The 20,286-nt window shown below is 45.3% G+C and overlaps 1 protein-coding gene across 2 annotated transcripts in view; it reads left to right on the forward strand.

Moving 5' to 3' along the window:
- The window catches only part of LOC137353373 (BAR/IMD domain-containing adapter protein 2-like 2), a 60,334-nt gene extending 49,227 nt beyond the window's left edge, over positions 1-11,107 (forward strand). For both annotated transcript variants that reach the window (XM_068019570.1, XM_068019571.1), the window contains 2 exons: positions 2,761-2,801; positions 3,571-11,107. In XM_068019570.1, coding sequence (XP_067875671.1) covers positions 2,761-2,801; positions 3,571-3,646 — 117 coding nt within the window. In that variant the 3' untranslated portion in view covers positions 3,647-11,107. The remainder of the gene's footprint in view (positions 1-2,760; positions 2,802-3,570) is intronic.
- The last annotated feature ends 9,179 nt before the right edge of the window (positions 11,108-20,286 follow it).

The raw sequence follows: 20,286 nt of genomic DNA on the forward strand, positions 1-20,286 counted from the left end.
GAGAACAAAGAGGCAGAGAGGTTAAGGCAGGGAATTCTAGAGCTGAAGGCACGGCCACCAATGGTGACGCGATGAAAACCGGGGATGCACAAGAGGCCAGAAATGGAGGAGTGCAGAGATTAATACAATCAGGGCTGAAATGCATGGAAGCCCTGCATGGATGCGGCAGTAAGATACTGGCTTAGGCTACCAAGTTTGTGGACTTTGTATTTTGTAAGTTATTCTCTTCTTCCTACTGAGGATTCCAGACCAACATCCAACTTGTCCACATGCACCTCCTTGCTACCAGGTCTGCTTCTCTGTGGTGCATGGGAGTAGAACACTTGACTGTCCAATTTGGGTGGTGTTATTTCCTTACTTCAGCCACTCCCTGAGGTCAGTCACTCCCTATTACAGATTGACTGAGATTAGCAATAAACTCAAAGTGGTCTGAATCTGTCAACTGTGCATAATATTTCAGTTATTAGCTGCTCGCGCTCAGCTTTTAAACACTCATCTTATCCTCCCTGTACCTGTGCATGTTCACACTGATCTCTACAGAACATATTAAATGGAGACATTTGGAAAGCCATGGCTAGCAGGCATAGGAATGGGCTCACGGTGGGGTGTTTCTCTGGAACGAACCCATTACTAATATTAAAACTGTTCGGGATACAGAAATTATATCAATGATGAGCAAGCACAATTATGCAGTGAGAGAGGGTTAATATAAAATGTTTTATTTGATGACTTTGGCCTTTCCTCCGACACATATGCTTGACCTGACCTCCTTCCTTCCTTTTTCCCTGAGTGCAATATTAATTAAAAAAATAGACAGGTTTCTAAATTTAGTCTCAAAGATTTGAACCGTAACATGTACTCTATTGAATGAGCAGTGTAAGGCTTTGGCTATCTGTTGATTTGAGCCTTGTTGAAAGTTTTCTAGTGCTGCATGTTGCTCCCTGTCTCTCTGTACTGAGGATTGTACATAGCTGTATTGCAGCCACCTTTCAAGGGATATTGGCAGGGGCAAACAATATTAAATGCTCACATCCTCTTTGAGGTAAAGGAGGATGATTACAGTAGGTGGTGCTATTGCACTGTGTAAAACTAAGAACAAACTCGCCCTAGTTCCCTGTCATCATCTTCAGCTACAAGAAATGCATCAAGCGTTAATATTCCTTCTACATGACTAACAATGCTGATTTTGCCCACAAAGTTTCCATTTCTACAAAAGAAGCGTGCCTGGTTACGTGACCAGATGCACGGCATATATTCCTATTGCTTTCACTGAGAGAGACAGGAAGCTGATAGACACTTTTCTGCGTGGTGTGGACGGGCATTGTTCTCAATGGTGGAGGAGTGTTGTGTTATTTGCAGTGTGGTGCATGTGCACTCTTCTTTCAGTGGAAATTAATCCAGCTGCTGTCTTCTGATATTTGATCGGACCTTCCCCACAACAGCGAGCTTCATTCATTAGTGTTTTGCAGCTGATACTGGAGCTGCTGTGCAGCAGTTTTATTGCAGGTACAAAGTATCTGAAAGAAAGCATTTACATTTATATAGGGCCTTGGGCATCCCAAAGTGCTTCATTGACAATGAAGTTTCTTTCAGGTGTAGTCACTGTTGTAATGGAAACGTGGCAGCCACGTTGCACACAGCAAGATCCCACAAACTCCATCCAGGTTAATGACTCTTTTTAAAGAGATTGGTTGAGGGATAAATATTGGCTAGGTGACTGGAAGAAATCCCCTCCTCGTTTTTGAAATACTACCATCACATGTTTATATCCACCCGAGAGGGCAGGCATCTCATTTGAACATCCCCTTTGTAAGACTGCACCTCTGACAGTGCGGCACTCCCTCAGTACTGTACTAGAATGTCAGCCTAGATTTTGTGCTCAAGTCTCTGGAGTGGGACTTGAAACAACAAACATCCAAGGCACAGGCTACCCACGGAGCCACAATCGAAGCCTTGCTGCACGTCACTGGACCACGTGGTATTTTATAATGTTCTCATGATTGGTGTGATGGTTTTGGACAGAAGACCTCAGGGCTTTACTTTCCATTGGATCTTATATGATGAAGGATTGGAGATATATTTCCAAGTCAGGATGATGTGTGACTTGGAGGGGAACCTGCAGGTGGTGGTGTTCCCATGTGCCTGCTGCCCTTGTCCTTCTAGGTGGTAGAGGTCGCGGGATTGCAAGGTGCTGTTGAATGAGCCTTGGTAAGTTGCTACAGTGCATCTTGTAGATGGTACACACTGCTGCCACTTTGTGTCGGTGTTGGAGGGAGTGAATGTTTAAGGTGGTGGATGGGTTGCCAATCAAGCGGACTGCTTTCAATGTTGTTGGAGCTGCATTCATTCAGGCAAGTGGAGAGTATTCCATCACAATCCTGACTTGTGCCTTGTAGATTGTGGGCAGGCTTTGAGGAGTCAGGAGATGAGTTACTCGCCACAGAATTCCCAGCCTCCGCCGTGCTCTTGTAGCCACACTATTTACGTGGCTAGTCCAGTTCAGTTTGTGATCAATGGTAACTTCAGAGCCTTGAGCTCAGAATATTGGTTTACAGGTTTGGAGAAGACAGTGTTCAGCCAGTGGTGACATTTAAAAGTGGTTGAGACTGGTAATGGGGAGATGGGCTTGTATTCTGCGAGGGTGGGGGCGGGGGGGCGGGGGGTGAGACCAAGTGGACTAAAGGCCTTCAGCTAAACGTTTCTTATGACTTCTTGTCCTAATGAAGAATAAAAACCTCTCATTTGTTCCTGTCTTTTTAGATGATTGGCGGTGCAGATACCCAGCCCGAGCTCTTTCCACGGTGAGTTGCTTTTACAGTCAAGCGATTCTCTAGAGTATGGATAGGATTTGAAAACATGTTTGACGAGGTCAGTTGTGTTAGGACAGGCGAAATAATACTGAGCACAGTCTATTAGCCACAGAGTTTACTTTGTTGCTTGACCTCCAAAGTCACGACATTTTAGTGGTGTGTGAATTGGTGCAATGTTGCTGCAGTCTCCATCTATCTGTGTTTGGTGCCTCTCCCCGTCCTCTACCTGTTTCCCACATTCGCGCTCTTGCTGTCTTTTTCTCTCTATTTCAGACACAGATCAAGCCGTGTGCATGTCCCGCATTTTCTGTCAATCATTCCAAGTGTTCTCAATAAGTTGGGTTGCTAACCCTCCAGGATTGCCCTGGAGTCTCCAGGAATTAAAGATCAGTCTCTTTAAAAAAAAAAAATCTTTGAGCACTTTTATTATATATTTTTAAAATATTGTTCACGGGGAACAAGGCTATTTGACAGTCAAGTATTGTCCAATCGGTTAATGAAGAGTCTATTCACTTTCTGATTGGTGTGGGAAGGCGGTGTGTCAGAAAGATGGACATGTTGGGCGAACAATAGCGGGAGTGTTGGGAGAGGGCAGTGGGAGGCGGGACATCATGTGATGAAACCTCTAGGAATATGTCCAATTAGGGTTGGCAACTGCATCAACCAGACATATGCTATAAACACCAAAGGAAATATAGAAGAACGAGGTGAGAATGGGAATGGTTGTTAATTCTTGTGCTTTTCTTTAAATCTCTCTCAGGGGAACTAATCCTTTTGCCACTGTGAAACTCCGGCCTACTGCTACCAATGACCGATCGAAACCCTTCATACGATAAAATGGCAGATACAGACATCTTAAAAAGGAAATCAAATGCACTTTAAACCTCCAGGGAGAGCACGATCAGTACTGTAGATTTGTTTTCAAACCTTTTGGGCAGTGGTGTTGCATTTAGACACCAGAAGAAAATAAAAATCTAGTTTTCTGCTGGCTGAGGCCAATAATTAAGAACTGTTTTAATGCTTCTACTTCACGATGCCCGTCTTTGGAAATTTATGATTAACAAGGTAATTACAGATGCCACATGATAGAAGATGAATAAGAATCTTCTTGATTCGGTGAACATAAGTGCACAGTATTAACTACCAGGGACTGGGCTTACGGGGTTGAGAGAAATGGTTTGTGTTGGAAATTAAATCATCTCGATGGGAGAAGTGGGACACAGCTCTTTCAGTTTTGGATCTCTACAGCGATGCCGGATTTGGTATGTCATTCCTGATTAGAATGAAGATAAAGAATTCTGGCCAAAGCCAGAAAATTCCTGAGGCCCAATAAAAGCAGGAACTTCCATTACTGCCTGTGACTGCACCCATTGCCCCATCAGGCCTAGGCAGTGGAGAAATTTAATTGAGTTCCATTGGCTAATCCAGAACATCATAGGAACTTTGCTGGAGTTCAGAGAAGGAAGGCACTTTGTGAAATAGGATGGGTCTGAGACTTGAAGCAATACGAAAGAATATTTGCCACAGAGTTCAGCTAAAAATCTCACTGCCGCAAAGCTATTTTCTCATCATTAATGCAATTGTGTTCAATGACTTTGAAAAAGATTAGAAGCCTCGAATGGAAGTGAGAAACCCGGCCAGAAAGAGAGAAAAAGAAGACAGAAACTTGGACCTGACCGCATTTGTAACCTCCTCAGTTTTTCTGCACTGAGGCCTACTGACTCGTGCAGCTCAGGAAGGCCCCGTTTTATATTTCTGTCTGTTTAGTGGTAGCTAATGTTGGGCAAAAAGTGGGCAGAGATGCTACGTAAACAGAAAATGCTGGAAACTCTCAGCAGGTCAGGCAGCATCTGTGGAGAGAGAAACAGAGTTAACGCAACAGGTTAACATTAACTCTTGTTTAGCTCTCTGCTCAAAGGTTGACCTGCTGACTTTTTCCAGAATTTCCTGCATCGACTTCAGAATTCCGGCATCTGCAGTATTCTGCTTTTGTGGGGGTGTTTGTATTTGGCTTGTGCCACTGGGCTAGAGAGGGGGAAATAAACTCAGTTTAGTGGCTCCTGATAGAAAGTGCACAAGTGCAGCTATGGGGTGAGGACAGATTTAGGTGTGTCTGTAATGCTTGTCATGGTCAAATGATCTTATGTCTCTCACTATCTCGCCTCACCCATGCAGGAAAGGTAACTGCTACCGAAGAAAGACAGTCTTGCATTTACATAGCGCCATTCATGATCTCAGGACATTCCAAAGTGCTTTACAACCAAGAGAGAATTTTTTGAAGTGTCGTCACTGTTGTAATGTTGTAAGCATGGCAAGCCAATTTGTGCACAGCAAGATCCCACAAATAGCAATGGCATGATGACTAGATAATCTGTTTTATTGATATTGGTTGAGGGATAAATATTGGCCAGTTCTTTGTTCTTCTTCAAAATAGTCCCATGGAATCTTTTACATCCACCTGAGTCGGCAGATGGGGCCTCAGTTTAATGTCTCATCCGAGAGATGGCATCTCTGACAGTGTAGCACTCCTTCTGTACTGCACTAGGAGCGTCAGCCTAGATTTTTGTGCTCAAGTCTCTGGACTGGGACTTGAGCCCACACCCTTCTGACTCAGAGGCGCAAGTGCTCCTTAGAGGGCTGCTGGCATCTACGGGACTGTACCCTGGGATGGGTCAGTCAGCACTTTTGGAAGTAGAAACCGCATGAAGAGGAGTTGGGTAACTAAAATGGAGAAGCAGAGAAGTAATGTGAGAATGATCAGCAAGCTATTAATAATATAGTGTAACCTTTGATTGAAACCTCCTGTATACATAGAAGTGAAAGCAAAAAAAAAGATGGTTTAAACCATTTACTTATTTCTGTCCATTATTTTCTTGGTTTCACACAGGAAAATAGAGCTGAAAGTTTAGGACAATACGCTAAGTTGTCGATTATTTTTGCAGCATGTTTCTTTTTCTCTGCAGCCTCCTTCGGTTGGGACGAGGGGACTAATCCTCGACTTTGCTGCAAAAACGTCTTTGCTCCTTAACAAAGCGTCGGTATATTGCTTCCACCAGCAGTGTTGTGGGTTAACAGAGTGGTTTTCAAACGTAGCAATGCGAAGGTCCCTCCTACAGAGATTGACGCAGTCGCAGGAAACCTCTGCAAATAATGGCACGCTCCCCAGGGGTCTCTGCAAAGGTTGGCACATTCCTGGGAAACCCTGCAAAGATTGGCTTAAAAAAAACCTTGCAAATATTGACACATCTCAGGGGATGCCCCATCCACCCCAGCAAATCTTGACACATTCCCAGAGAGGCTCTATTCCCCACTTCGAAAGGGAAACCTATTGTATTGTGTTGAACAGAAACAGCTTGGAAGTCAACAGAGGAAATCTAGAATACAGTGTCATGCTAGGCCCCCACCTGCCAAGAATGAGGTACATTAATTTTGTCATGAACATTGATTTTAAATGTTGCTGGAGTGAGGAAAAGACTGGTTAAACAGATCAGCTGTGGCTGGAAAAGCCATTTGCATATTAACATTGCTTGGAAGGACCATTCCCTGACACATTCAACCCACAATGGACCTTGATCACAAGGTACTGTGTACAGGAGCATTCCAGAGACTGCTAAGGTAATACAATCCAGGACTGGTTGGACCAGCTGGCTGTTCCAGGGTTTTTTTTGAACTAGCCACAGAGAGTTTGAGGGGAAATATTTTTTGCTCCTGGACCTGCAGCAAAGGGCTGGTGAACTGTAAGGGACCCCCGCCGAGAACAAAAGGGGACAGGCAGGCACAAGGCTGGCAAAAGTTTAGAAAGAGAAGGGGAAACAGTGACCTAGAGGGCAGGTTAAAGGAAGTCTGTGAGGAATCCCGGATGAAAACCCTTACTGTCCGTACAGCCAACCCTGAAAAATTTGAAAGGTTAGACCCACATCTTCTTATGTAAATGCAGACACTAGAAGCACCCCACCAGAGTTGCTAACAACATTCACAGGAAACTGCTGAGACAAAGAAAGACCTCTAGGGGGCAGAGAAACCATGAGGGTGATGCCTCACCTAGTCCAAGTGCCACAGGGGAGTGCACTAGAGTCTGCACAAATCCTGCAGGCAGGAGTGTCCCAGAGGACAAAGGGGAGATGAGCAAAGAATCCTCCCCCACAGTCAGAAAAAAGGCGAACCTGAAGCCTTTGCATGACTCAGAGAGTTCACGATAGACCTGCCACTACTGACTCTCCTGGAAAAAAATTCCAACTCAGGGCTAATTAAATCTAACCCTTGGCAGCCATGGAAATGGGCAAACTGAAAAAAAACTTCCCCAAAGAACCACATGTTTGTTGGGATGCCAAAAGGTAATTTTAATAAGTTTTAGGATTTGTGAATGAATGAGAGACATGCATGTTTTTTTTCTGTATCTTATATTATCTCTCGACCCTTTTAATGAAATGCACTTTTCTCAAATCGCATTTCATTCCGCTGGGTGTGGAGGTGTCATGCCAGGCCCCCACCTGCCAAGAATGAGGCATATTAATTTTGTCACAAACATTGATTTTAAACTGTTGCTTGAGTGCGGAAAGGACTTGTTAAACCGATCAGCCGTGACTGGAAAAGATATTTGCATATCAATAGACAGTGCTTGGAAGGACAAAGGACCATTCCCTGACATGCTCAATCCACAATGGATCTTGATCACCAGGTATTGTGTGTAAGGAGCATTACAGAGACTGCTAAGGTGATATAATCCACGACTGGTTGGACCAGCTGGCCACATGACTAACTGGCTGTCCCAGGGGGGTTTTTGAACTAGCCACAGGAGTTTGAGGGGAAAAACTTCTTGCTCCTGGACTGAGAAGATCTCTCCTGTCTGCTCATATCTCCTTCTCACAAGCCTCTGAATCCACTGAAGACACATGAACCCCAAGAGAGAAAAGTCTCCTCCAGCGAACAAGGTTTAAGAGGGATATTGGGCCCCAATGAAAAGCAACATCTACCTACAATCAAGGGGCTGAATTTTACCTTAGGCGGATGGGACTTCGACACCGACGTAAAAGTTGGTGGCTAACCCACTTCCGCCTAGCCCGGGAGTGGTGGCCACTGCTAGGACTGCAGCCCAGTCGACTGAGGAGGATGCCATGGAGCCGGGACTGCAGGTAAGTTGGGGTTGCCTCGCTGGTGGGGTGGGGGTGATCGGTTGTACCGGTGAGACATGGTTGGTCATTTGTGGGGACAGGAAATGTCTTGGGTCCCAGGGGTGGATTAGGAGGTGTGGGTGGCCCTCAATTGGGCACCCTATGCCCGACTGCCAAGGCACTCCTGTGGGGGAGCGGAAAGGCCGGCAACTATCGCTGGGCGGCCTTTCACATCCCCAGCACACCCGCTTGCCACGGGTAGAATAGCCTCGATGGGCCTGGGGCAGGCGGGCCATTTCCCCCCTCCTCCCCCAACCGCCGTAAATTTGGCCGGAGGCGGGAGCAGGGGAGGAAGGCCTCCCAGAGCCTCCCACTCAATTTAATGCGGCCCCCCCGCCACCCCATGCCACCATCCGGCCCACCGGGGTGGCGTAAAACTCAGCCCAAGGACTCTACAGTGAGCTCAAAGAACCGTAACAAAATCTCTTCAGATATTGCCTCAAACCTTTCCACTTTATTCTTTTCTTCTGCTCTTTTCTGTCTCTACTTGCATGTGTGTATCGTGCATCCGTAGGTGTTAACCGAATTAGAGTTTAAGTTTAATAAATTTCAACTTTTCTTCTTTAAACCTAAGAAAACCTGTTTGTGCTGGTTTCTTTGCCTGATAATTGGAAAGCGGTGAACAAGGATTCACCAAGGTGGAGCCAAAAACACTGTGTGTTTAAAATTAAACCCTGTTACAGTAAGACCAGGTGACGGCGAAGAGGGATTCCCAGATCCCTTTCTCACCTCGTCATAACAACAGGATTCTTGAGATTTTGTGTTCACACAACAAGAATATCTGGTCACAAGTGATCAAAAATCCAACAATGTAGCAGACCCTCCCCCTGGAGTCAGTGAACCCAAGTTTGAAAACTTATGAGACAACACAATCACCTTTATGGGTTCCAGATTTTGTTTATTTTTCATTTTATGTCTCCTTTTTAGCCCATGTGCCATTGTTTGCTCTCTTCTATCTGAAAGATCATAGAATATACCATGCACAAGCAGGCCCTTCTGCCCAACTGGTTTGTGCTCGACACAAGCCTCCTCCCACCTCTCTCTTCATTTAACTCTGTCAGCAAATCCTTCTACTCCTTTTTCCATCGTGTGCTTATCTGCATTCCCCTAGGATGACCCAGACTATGTACTTTTTCATGCTGACTACCAGTATTACTCTGATGAGACCAGTTGCTTCCCACCAGATGCATTTGATGTCAGATAACAACATCCATTTTCCCCAGGGGTAAAAGTCCTTTATGTATAGCCAAGCTCAGCAATACCAAACTCACTTGACCAGCAAAGGGTAGATGTGTGATTCAAAGCCGCATACTCTGTTGTTAAGACTTTGAGCACTGAGGCTGCTGGATGTTCTGAAGACATGGGATCAGATCCTTCTTCAGTGTCACAGCTTCTGTGGATTCTTTTGGATTGGTTCAAAGCCAGCTCAGACCGAGTTACTGAAGGCTCCAATTTCGTGCTGGGAAACAACCCAGTTCTTTCATCTCCTGGGGCCAGGGTTCAAAAACAGTTCAGACAGATTAAATGGAGGGTCCTTAGTGAAGTGAGTTTAAGCAACTTCAATCCAGTTCCATATGGACATGAGTTTAACATAAAATCATAGCTATGATAGGCAGCATAGCAAATGAAAATATTCGATACGAGATATTCAGTTTTTAAAATTCTTTCACGGGGTTGTGGGCATCACTGGCAAGGCCAGCACTTGTTGCCCATCCCTAATTGCCCTTGACAACTGAGTGGCTTGCAAGGCCATTTAAGAGTCAACCACATTGCTGTGGGTCTGCAGTTACATGTAGGGCAGACCAGTTGAGGACAGCAGATTTCCTTCCCGAAAGGACATTACTGACCCAGATGGGTTTTTATGACAATCAATGGCACCATTACTGAGACCAGCTTTCAATTCCGGATTTTTAATAATCAAATTTAAGTTCCATCAGCTGCCAAGGTGGGATTTGAATCCACATCTCTAGGACATTATCTGGGGCCTCTAAATGACCAGCTCAGTGACATGAACACTACACCATCATCGACCCCAGGCTACAGGATATAATGTCAAAGTATAGTGGAACTGCTTACCTGTTCCTTGATTTGATTGAGCTAGTAGGCATGAAGTGGATAGAGGTCTGTTTTACCAGTACTTTCATATGTACCTTCCACAGGCTGTAGTAGGATTTCCTAACAAATAGCAGGACCAACCTCAGCAGTAGATGTTCAGGGCTAGAGAGCTGACCTCAAAGGTTCTGATGAAAGATCATTGGCCTGAAGCATTAACTCTGCTTCTCTCTCCACCGATGCTGCCAGACCTGCTGAGTAGTTCCAGCACTTTTTGCCTTTATTTCAGATTTCCAGCATCTGCAGTATTTTGCTTTTATTATCAAAGAATTAAATGTGCTTTTTGTCCATGTGTTGCCCCTCTTTTTTTCCTCTCAGATTTGGCTTTAGAGCCAGCAGTTTTTGGTCATTTGCACAGCTGATGGACAGTCCTGCCCATCGGCCCTACAAATGTCCGCCCCCTCCCCGAGTACAGGGGATCATGGACAAAGCCTCCACTTTACTCTGGATGCCATGCACTTCTTCATCTCCAGGGATTGGGTTTTTGCTGCAGTAAAATACCATGTGGGGAACGTGACTTGAAATTTGCCACCGGGCTACCAAGATTAAAGAGAATGGTGCCATATGTTGGCTGTGTGACGTATTTTGCTAACGTGCTCAGATGCTGCATTCATTCTTCAGTCATCATGCCAACCAGCAAGATCCAAAACGGGAAAAATCTGTGCATTCCCAAATGAACCTCCTGTATCCCAGTTTAGGCCCCAAATAAGGTTTCACAAATGTCAAAAGCATGGATGCATAGACACTAATGAGGATCGCGTTCAGGCTGTCTGTCATTGGGTGATGTGGCAACCGGCTTTTAGCAATTGTAGTCGTTGGTGAAAAGGATTATTAATGATATAATATAATATGAAATAATGCAAATTATTCTCTTAAAAATGTCAGTTCTATTTTGTTTTTAATTGTAATTTATCTGTGCATTCAACTTTGAAAATAGAAGGTAGATAATTCCAGTCTGAAGAGAGTGTAGAAAGTGTAATGTTGTGGTTACTGTGGAGTGTGTTTGACAATAAAATATTGGCATAGTATGCGTGTGTCTTTATTTGTGGTAGGATGCAGAGGCTAATTGTCACTTTTATATGATCAAATATGTTGCTGCTAAGTTTGATGCAATGCAATAGAGATTGGACTGCATGCAAGGATACAACATTGTTAAGGGATCTACATGATGTGCATAGATTTCTGAAGGTGGCAGGACATATTGAGAGAGTAGTTAATAAAGCATGTGGGATCTTGGGCGTCATAAATAGAGGCATTGAGTACAAAAGCAGGGAGGTTATGCTGAACCTTTATAGAGCTCTGGTTAGGGAAACTGGAGTATTGCGTCCAGATCTGGTCAGCATGCTTCAGGAAGGATGTGAGGGTCCTTGAGAGGGTGCAGAGGAGATTTACCAGAATGGTGCCAGGGATGGAGGATTTTAGTTGCAAGGTTAGGTTGGAAAAGCTGGATTTACTCTCCTTCGAATAAAGGAGATTGAGGGGAGATTTAATAGAACTGTATAAGATTATGACAGGCTTTGATAAGTTAAACAAGGAAAAACTGTTCTCATTAACAAATAGTACTCAGACTAGGGGGCACAGATTGAAAGGTTTGGGCAACAGATGCAGGGGGAAGATGAGGAAGCACTTTTTTAGGCAGTGGGTGGTAATGACCTGGAACTCGCTGCCCACAAGGGTGGTGGAAGCAGAGTTGATCAATGACTTCAAGAGGAAGTTGGGTGGCCACCTGAAAGAAATAGACTCGCCGGGCTATGGGGATCGAGCTGGGGAGTGGGAGTGGCAGCATAGCTCTGTGGAGAGCCGGCATGGGATTGATGGGCTGAATGGCCTTCTGTGCTGCAAATAACTCTATGACTCCATAACAAAAAAACCTAGATTATGTGCTTGAACTCATTGCCTAACTCAGAAGCAAGAATACTACCAACTGAGCCAAGTTGACGCATGTTCCTACATGATGATGTGTACCAGTGTTTGCTTTTAGCCCGTTCTTTAATGTACTTTGATGTCATTACCACACTCCACCGCTTTTGATAGTGAGGACGCCGTGATGACCTCACAATGAGCTTGGAACATCGCAAAAGATTTAAACCAAACTGGTAGTTGGAAACTCCGCATTTGCTAAATTATGTTGAAAAGCCCTGAAATCTCTCTAAGGTATGGCTGTAATCACTGTCAGATTGCTCTTCAACCATTCAGGGGATGTCAAGTGGGAGAGTAATCATTCTAAGAGTTATGAAGTGCCATTGTGGTATTAAGAATATCTTATTGAAGCTTCCTCTTGTGCCCATTTCTATTATGTTAACTCCTCTCTCACTCCTGCTACATCCTTGTTGCAACTTACTGTTGTTAAGACCAGGTGAGAAAGGGGTCTAGGGTTCCCTCTCAGCCGTCACCTGGCCTTACTGTAACAGGCCTTAATTTTAAGCACACCGTGTTTTTAGCCCCCCCTTGGTGAATCCTTGTTCACTGCTTTCTAATTATAAGGCAAAGAAACCAGCACAAACAGGTTTTCTTTGGTTTAAAGAAAGGTTGAAATTTATTAAACTTAAACTCTAATTCGGTTAACGCCTACAGATGCATGATGCGCCCACGCTAGCATGCATACGCGATATGCACATGCAGATAGAGACAGAACAGAGCAAAAGAAATAAAGTGGAAAAGTTTGAGGCAATTTCTGAAGAGGGTTTTTGTTCCGGATCTTCTAGCTCACCGTGGAGTCCTTGATTGTAGGTAGGTATTGCTTTTCATTGGGGCCCAGTATTCTTCTTAAGCCTTGTTCGCTGTCGGAGACTTTTCTCTCTTGTACCTTCAGTGGATTTTGAGTTCCGTGAGAAGGAGATGGGAGCAGACAGGAGAGGCTGTGGTGAGCCAGCCAGGAGACGTCTTTTCAGTCCTGGAGCAACAGACACTCTCAGTTAAAACTGTTTGCACAATTCAGAAAAACCATGTGACCAGCTGGTCTGACCTTGTCTGTTTGTTAATTCTCTGCTCTTAGATTTTTTTTTTTTCATTCATTCACGGGATGTGGGCATTGCTGGCCAGGCCAGCATTTATTGCCCATCCCTAATTGCCCTTGAGAAGGTGGTGGTGAGCTGCCTTGAACCGCTGCATTCCATGTGGGGTAGGTACACCCACAGTGCTGTTAGGAAGGGATGTTCCAGGATATTGACCCAGCGACAGTGAAGGAACAGCGATATAGTTCCAAGTCAGGGTGGTGTGTGACTTGGAGGGGAACTTGCAGGTGGTGGTGTTCCCATGTATTTGCTGCCCTTGTCCTTCTAGTTGGTAGAGGTCGGAGGTTTGGAAGGTGCTGTCGAAGGAGCCTTGGTGCATTGCTGCAGTGCATCTTGTAGATGGTACACACTGCTGCCACTGTGCGTCGGTGATGGAGGGAGTGAATGTTTGTAGATGGGGTGCCAATCAAGCGGGCCGCTTTGTCCTGGAAGGTGTCGAGCTTCTTGAGTGTTGTTGGAGCTGCACCCATCCAGGCAAGTGGAGAGTATTCCATCACACTCCTGACTTGTGCCTTGTAGATTGTGGACAGGCTTTGGGGAGTCAGGAGGTGAGTTACTCGCCTCAGGATTCCTAGCCTCTGACCTGCTCTTGTAGCCACTGTATTTATATGGCTACTCCAGTTCAGTTTTCGGTCAATGGTAGCCCCCAGGATGTTGATAGTGGGGGATTCAGCGATGGTAATGCCGTTGAATGTCAAGGGGAGATGGCTAGATTCTCTTTTGTTGGAGATGGTCATTGCCTGGCGCGAATGTTACTTGCCACTTATCAGCCCAAGCCTGGATATTGTCCAGGTCTTGCTGCATTTCTACACAGACTGCTTCAGTATCTGAGGAGTTGCGAATGGTGCTGAACATTGTGCAATCATCAGCGAACATCCCCACTTCTGACCTTATGATTGAAGGAAGGTCATTGATGAAGCAGCTGAAGATGGTTGGGCCTAGGACACTACCCTGAGGTACTCCTGCAGTGATGTCCTGGAGCTCAGATGATTGACCTCCAACAACCACAACCATCTTCCTTTGCACTAGGTATGACTCCAGCCAGCGGAGGGTTTTCCCCCTGATTCCTATTGACCTCAGTTTTGCTAGGGCTCCTTGATGCCATACTCGGTCAAATGCTGCCTTGATGTCAAGGGCAGTCACTCTCACCTCACCTCTTGAGTTCAGCTCTTTTGTCCATGTTTGAACCAAGGCTGTAATGAGGTCAGGAGCTGAGTGGCCTTGGCGGAACCCAAACTGAGCATCACTGAGCAGGTTGTTGCTAAGCAAGTGCCGCTTGATGGCACTGTTGATGACACCTTCCATCACTTTACTGATGATTGAGAGCAGGCTAATGGGGCGGTAGTTGGCCGGGTTTGATTTGTCCTGCTTTTTGTGTACAGGACATACCTGGGCAATTTTCCACATTGCAGGGTAGATGCCAGTGTTGTAGCTGTACTGGAACAGCTTGGCTAGGGGCGCGGCAAGTTCTGGAGCACAGGTCTTCAGTACTATTGCCGGAATATTGTCAGGGCCCATAGCTTTTGCAGTATCCAGTGCCTTCAGTCGTTTCTTGATATCACGTGGAGTGAATCGAATTGGCTGAAGTCTGGCATCTGTGATGCTGGGGACTTCAGGAGGAGGCCGAGATGGATCATCAACTCGGCACTTCTGGCTGAAGATTGTTGCAAATGCTTCAGCCTTATCTTTCGCACTGATGTGCTGGGCTCCCCCATCATTGAGGATAGGGATATTTGTGGAGCCACCTCCTCCAGTTAGTTGTTTAATTGTCCACCACCATTCACGGCTGGATGTGGCAGGACTGCAGAGCTTAGATCTGATCCGTTGGTTATGGGATCGCTTAGCTCTGTCTATCGCATGCTGCTTACGCAGTTTGGCATGCAAGTAGTCCTGGGTTGTAGCTTCACCAGGTTGACACCTCATTTTGACGTATGCCTGGTGCTGCTCCTGGCATGCCCTCCTGCACTCTTCATTGAACCAGGGTTGGTCTCCTGGCTTGATGGTAACGGTAGAGTGGGGGATATGCCGGGCCATGAGGTTACAGATTGTGGTTGAGTACAATTCTGCTGCTGCTGATGGCCCACAGCGCCTCATGGATGCCCAGTTTTGCATTGCTAGATCCGTTCGAAATCTATCCCATTCAGCACGGTGATAGTGCCACACAACACGATGGACGGTATCCTCAATGTGAAGGCGGGACTTCATCTCCGCAAGGACTGTGTGGTGGTCACTCCTACCAATACTGTCATGGACAGATGCATCCGCGGCAGGCAGATTGGTGAGGACGAGGTCGAGTATGTTCTTCCCTCGTGTTGGTTCCCCCACCACCTGCCGCAGACCCAGTCTAGCAGCCATGTCCTTTAGGACTCGGCCAGCTCGGTCAGTAGTGGTGCTACCGAGCCACTCATGGTGATGGACATTGAAGTTTCTCACCCAGAGTACATTTTGTGCCCTTGCCACCCTCAGTGCTTCCTCCAAGTGGTGATCAACATGGAGGAGTACTGAGTCATCAGCTGAGGGAGGGCGGTAGGTGGTAATCAGTAGGAGGTTACCTTGCCCATATTGAACCTGATGCCATGAGACTTCATGAGGTCCGGAGTTGATGTTGAGGACTTCCAGGGCAATCCCTCCCTACTGTATACCACTGTGCCACCACCTCTGCTGGGTCTGTCTTGCCGGTGGGACAGGACGTACCCGGGGATGGTGATGGCAGTGTCTGGGACATTGTCTGTCAGGTATGATTCCGTGAGTATGACTATGTCAGGCTGTTGCTTGACTAGTCTGTGGGACAGCTCTCCCAACTTTGGCATAAGCCCCCAGATGTTAGTAAGGATGACCCCAGATGACCCTGGAATGTCTCTTACACACAATACCTGGTGCTCAAAGCCCATTGTGAGTTAAATTGGATAAGGAAAGTAACCCGTTTGTCTTCACAAGCACTGTCTGTTAACATGCAAATGTCTTTCCAGCCAGGGGCCTGGTGATTTTTTTGAACAAGTCCTTTCTTCACTTCAGCAACAGTTTTCGAATCAATGTTCGTATGACAAAATTAATATGCCTCATTCTTGGCAGTGGGGGTCTAGCATGACACTGCCAGAAAAAATCCTGTGTACATGCTACAAAAGCAGAATACTACAGATGGCGGAAATCTGAAATAAAAGCAGGAAATGCTGGAAATACTCAGATGACGAGAGAGAAACAGAGTCAATGTTTCTGGTCGATGACCTTTCGGCTGAACTGTGTACATGCTAACATGTAAATAAAACAATTACAATCGATAATCTTTATATGACCACAATGTGATTGGAAACCAGTGTTAATGTTGGGCACCTCTGACAGGTATTCTGTGTAATTCCCCCTCCCTTGTCTTCACTTCAATGTTGATGAGATGTTCCACTTAACAGTGTTCTATTGTGTCTCAGCATGCCGTACAATGAATTGTTCTACTTGTTCTATGTTTCTGCTTTTCATCCTTTCCTAGGATCTCCTTACCTCCATTTGCCATCCCTTCATCATACTACTAACAGGATGCCTATTAACTGTTGTGCGTAGGATTCTGTTTATCTTGACAAATGAGTGGAATTATCCTAAATGTAGCATTAGAGTGAACGCTATATTTTCACTGTACGCAGGTGTGTGAAGCGACTTGGTTGTGTTACCCTTTATGCCGCTATACAAATGCACGTCGGAGCTGTTGGAAGCCTCAGCCTAAGATCATATATTTAAGGCCTGCAATATGGTTTGAAGCTGCTCACTCAGAGGCGGGAATGTGACCCAACTAAAGCCAAGCTGCCACATTCATTGGGAACACATTAAGCAGAAACTTCCTATTTCAATTTGATCGTATTCCATTTGGTTTTCAGTCAGTTGTAGGTTAATTAGTGGTCAAAGTGTCCTTAGGATTCTGCTCATTAGTGTGGCATTTGTTCTTCCTAATATGGAGGTGAAAGAGAGTGCATGCCATTCACACTGATTAGGAACATAGGAATATCTAGATGAAAAAAAAGACCGAGGTTCATCTAGTTTGCCTTCTACCGTCCCAGTAATTGCACAACACAATGATAATGGATTTCATAATGAATCTCTATCAATTAAACTGCAACAGACCCTTTGGGAAGCATAAGTCTGAAGTCACCTGTTCCTTTTAAGCATGCTACACTTACCACGTGTCATATGGGTTTGGGGAGGCCTGGCAGCAGGTTGTAGAATGATCAAGTTTTATACCGCAGAAGAAGACCATTCAATCCGTTGTGCCTCTGTGTGGCCCCTGAATGAGCCAGCTACATACTCCCTTTCCCCATCCCATTTAATTCTTTTCTGTGCCAAATATTTTATCTACTTTCCCTCAGAAAGGAAGGAGTGCAGCACAGATTCACCAGATGTTACTTGGGCCCCAAGTGTTAGATTACGCAAAGTGATTACATAAACGAGGCTTGCATTGCCTGGAATATGGAAGGACAAGGGGTGATTTGGTTCAGCCTTTCAAGTTGTGAAAAAAATAATGATGGGGTCGATAGAGAGAAACATTTTCCACTCGTGAGGCAGTCTGGGACAAAGGGACATAGTCTTTAAATCAGAGCCAGGAGAGAATTAAGAAACACTTCTCCACAAAAAGGGTGGTAGAATTGAGAGAGTCCCACAAAAGATGCTAAGCAGTAGATGTCAGCAAATTTGATACTTTTAAATCTGAGATTGACAGATTTTTCTTTTTGCAAGCCAAGGGTATGAAGGGATATGGATCCAGGAATGGCAGAACAGGTGTGAGGGCCCGAATATCTGACTCCTGATCCTATGTTCCTACAATCTGTAATGGATTCTGCTTCCACCTCTGTTTCTGGGAAGTCTTTCCATGACCGAATGACCCTCTAGGTGGAATACGTTCCCCTAATGTCTCACTTCAGAAGGCCGAGGGACACTTAGTCATTGTGCTGAGCCTAAAGAGGAAGAGAAAATAAATATGTTGGAGTTGGGGGGACAAGGTACAGTTGGGGGAAGAGGAGCCATAGGGTTGGGAGGTGTAAGTGTTTGAGCTGTCAATAGAATACATTCTCATTACTGAGAGGTAGCACATTCAGATAGGGGACAGCTGTAGATTCAAAACAAATTTGAGTAGACAACTGCTATGTAAACGGAGCCTTTGCATGTCCTTGGCTGCTATATTTAGTCCTGAATCTCTAGTATTTCTGTTTTAATGCCTTAAGTTTGAGAGCAAAAAGAGCGAAACATACAATGCAACTTTCCCCTCTTGGAGGCCAGCAGATCGAGATATTGTATAACATGTTACCACATTGTGTTACTAACAGTTAGGACTGGGCAGGATCAGCTTAAACCCTCAACACCGCACAAAGCACGAATGTTTCTGAGCTCTTGGGCACATTGCACCGTAAGTCGCATAACTAATAGAGATGGACCGGGACCAGTGAGTAATGATTAAATCTTCTTTATACAGCAGGATTTCTTGGTATCACTTTCAGGTTTTCCAATGGACCTAATCCAAGAATTTCTGATACCTCCCTGGGTGATTCCTCTTGTCAACTCTGAGTCCTGGCTATTTCTGTGCGATATCACATCAAACCCTTGGTTATGGAGAGTACTGCTGATCTTGCTACTTGTTGTGTAAGTATTGGCCTGTGGTTACAAGCATTTTCCTGCATTCTCTGACTCATCAATTTTATAAATCTTTTCAGCTATTCACTTCAATCTTTTGCTTTCAAACTCTCCTTCACACATTCCCTTTATTCCTTCCACCTCTCTCTCCTTATCTTCTGACGATGGTAACCCACACTGTGGGTGCACGTCCAACAGAAGCTGGTACATCACCTGAGAGGCCACACTTTATGCATGAGCTCCGAGGTATAGAGAGTGATCACAGGCCATAGAGCATCAGAGATAAATCTGGTCCTCTGGTCTAGTGTACACGCCCGAGTGTTTTGTTTTGTTAAAGTCAATGACTGGCAACTATGAAGAAAGAAATTGCATTTATTGGTCATAATGAATGACCAGGCAATCAGTTTTTTGCTGGTTTGTGTTCATATTGCATGGCGGACGGACCTGAATTAACATATGCAAATGAACAAAAGAAAAATAAATTAACATGCGCTTACCTCGGATCCTACCGGCCCTCCGCAATCTTCGGAACGGCGGCCGACATTCCCGCGCCTTCGGATTCCCATCCAGGGAAATGGGACACAACACTGGTGGGGAGGGTGGAGGAGGTAAGTTTATCAGTGCAGGGGGTGGGGGGCAGGGACAGGGTCAAATTGACGTCATGGGTGTAGGGAATGGTGGGAAGGGTTGTAGTTTGAAACTTGTGCAGTTTGGGAGAGGAAGGTCAGATGGTAAAGGTAACTGTTTTTGCGGGGGGGTGGGTGAAGGGAAAATAATTAATTTAATTGATATTGGGACGTGGGAGAGGGTCAAAAGAAATGTATTAATTTAACTTTATTCCATCTGTCTTTAAATATTTAAATCAGCGACAGCCCTTTAAAAATGACGTCAGCACAGGCAGCTGACACCATTGCTGGGGATGGGCAGCCCGCCCCCTTCACGTGATTGGGGGGGGGGGGCGTGGTCCGACCCGGCTATTTAAATGAACCGCTGCTCTTCAGATCGGGGTGGGCTGCCTCTTCTGAAGCTCGGCTCCAAGATTGGTGGCAAGCTTATAAAAACCCAGCCCAACGTCAGACTTCTGGTGTGAAAGTGCGAATAAAAATAATCCTCTTTACTTCGACCCACAAAAAGTTTGCTGCTGGCTATTTAAAATGGCCAGAAACTCAGGGGCTCAGAAACACTTCCTTTTCAAAAAAAACGCACTGATTACGGACAGTGAAGAGAAGAGAACTGGGTTTCGGTTCTCTCCCATCTTTGTCTGTAATAGTTACTCCTAATCCCCTCTTGGGTCAGCTTCTCTGTTGTTCTATTGGGAAACACTTTAAGATATTTTTCTACGTCAAATGCATTAATGCAAATTATCATTGAGGTGGTAACTCCAACCAGCCCATCACAAAATCATATAGATTGATTTAAAAGGGATTATTCCACTGTTCTTCTTACAGAAAGTCCGAGGGGAGAAAGAATGGGATAAAGAGAGATAGAGATGATAGTGAGAGAGAATAGTATCTTATACCTGTATCCGGTGTACTCGCAATACGGAGGGCTCCTACAGAGAAAGGAAAAGAG

This window comes from Heterodontus francisci, chromosome 41 (genome assembly GCF_036365525.1).
Source record: "Heterodontus francisci isolate sHetFra1 chromosome 41, sHetFra1.hap1, whole genome shotgun sequence".
Classification (NCBI taxonomy): domain Eukaryota; kingdom Metazoa; phylum Chordata; class Chondrichthyes; order Heterodontiformes; family Heterodontidae; genus Heterodontus; species Heterodontus francisci.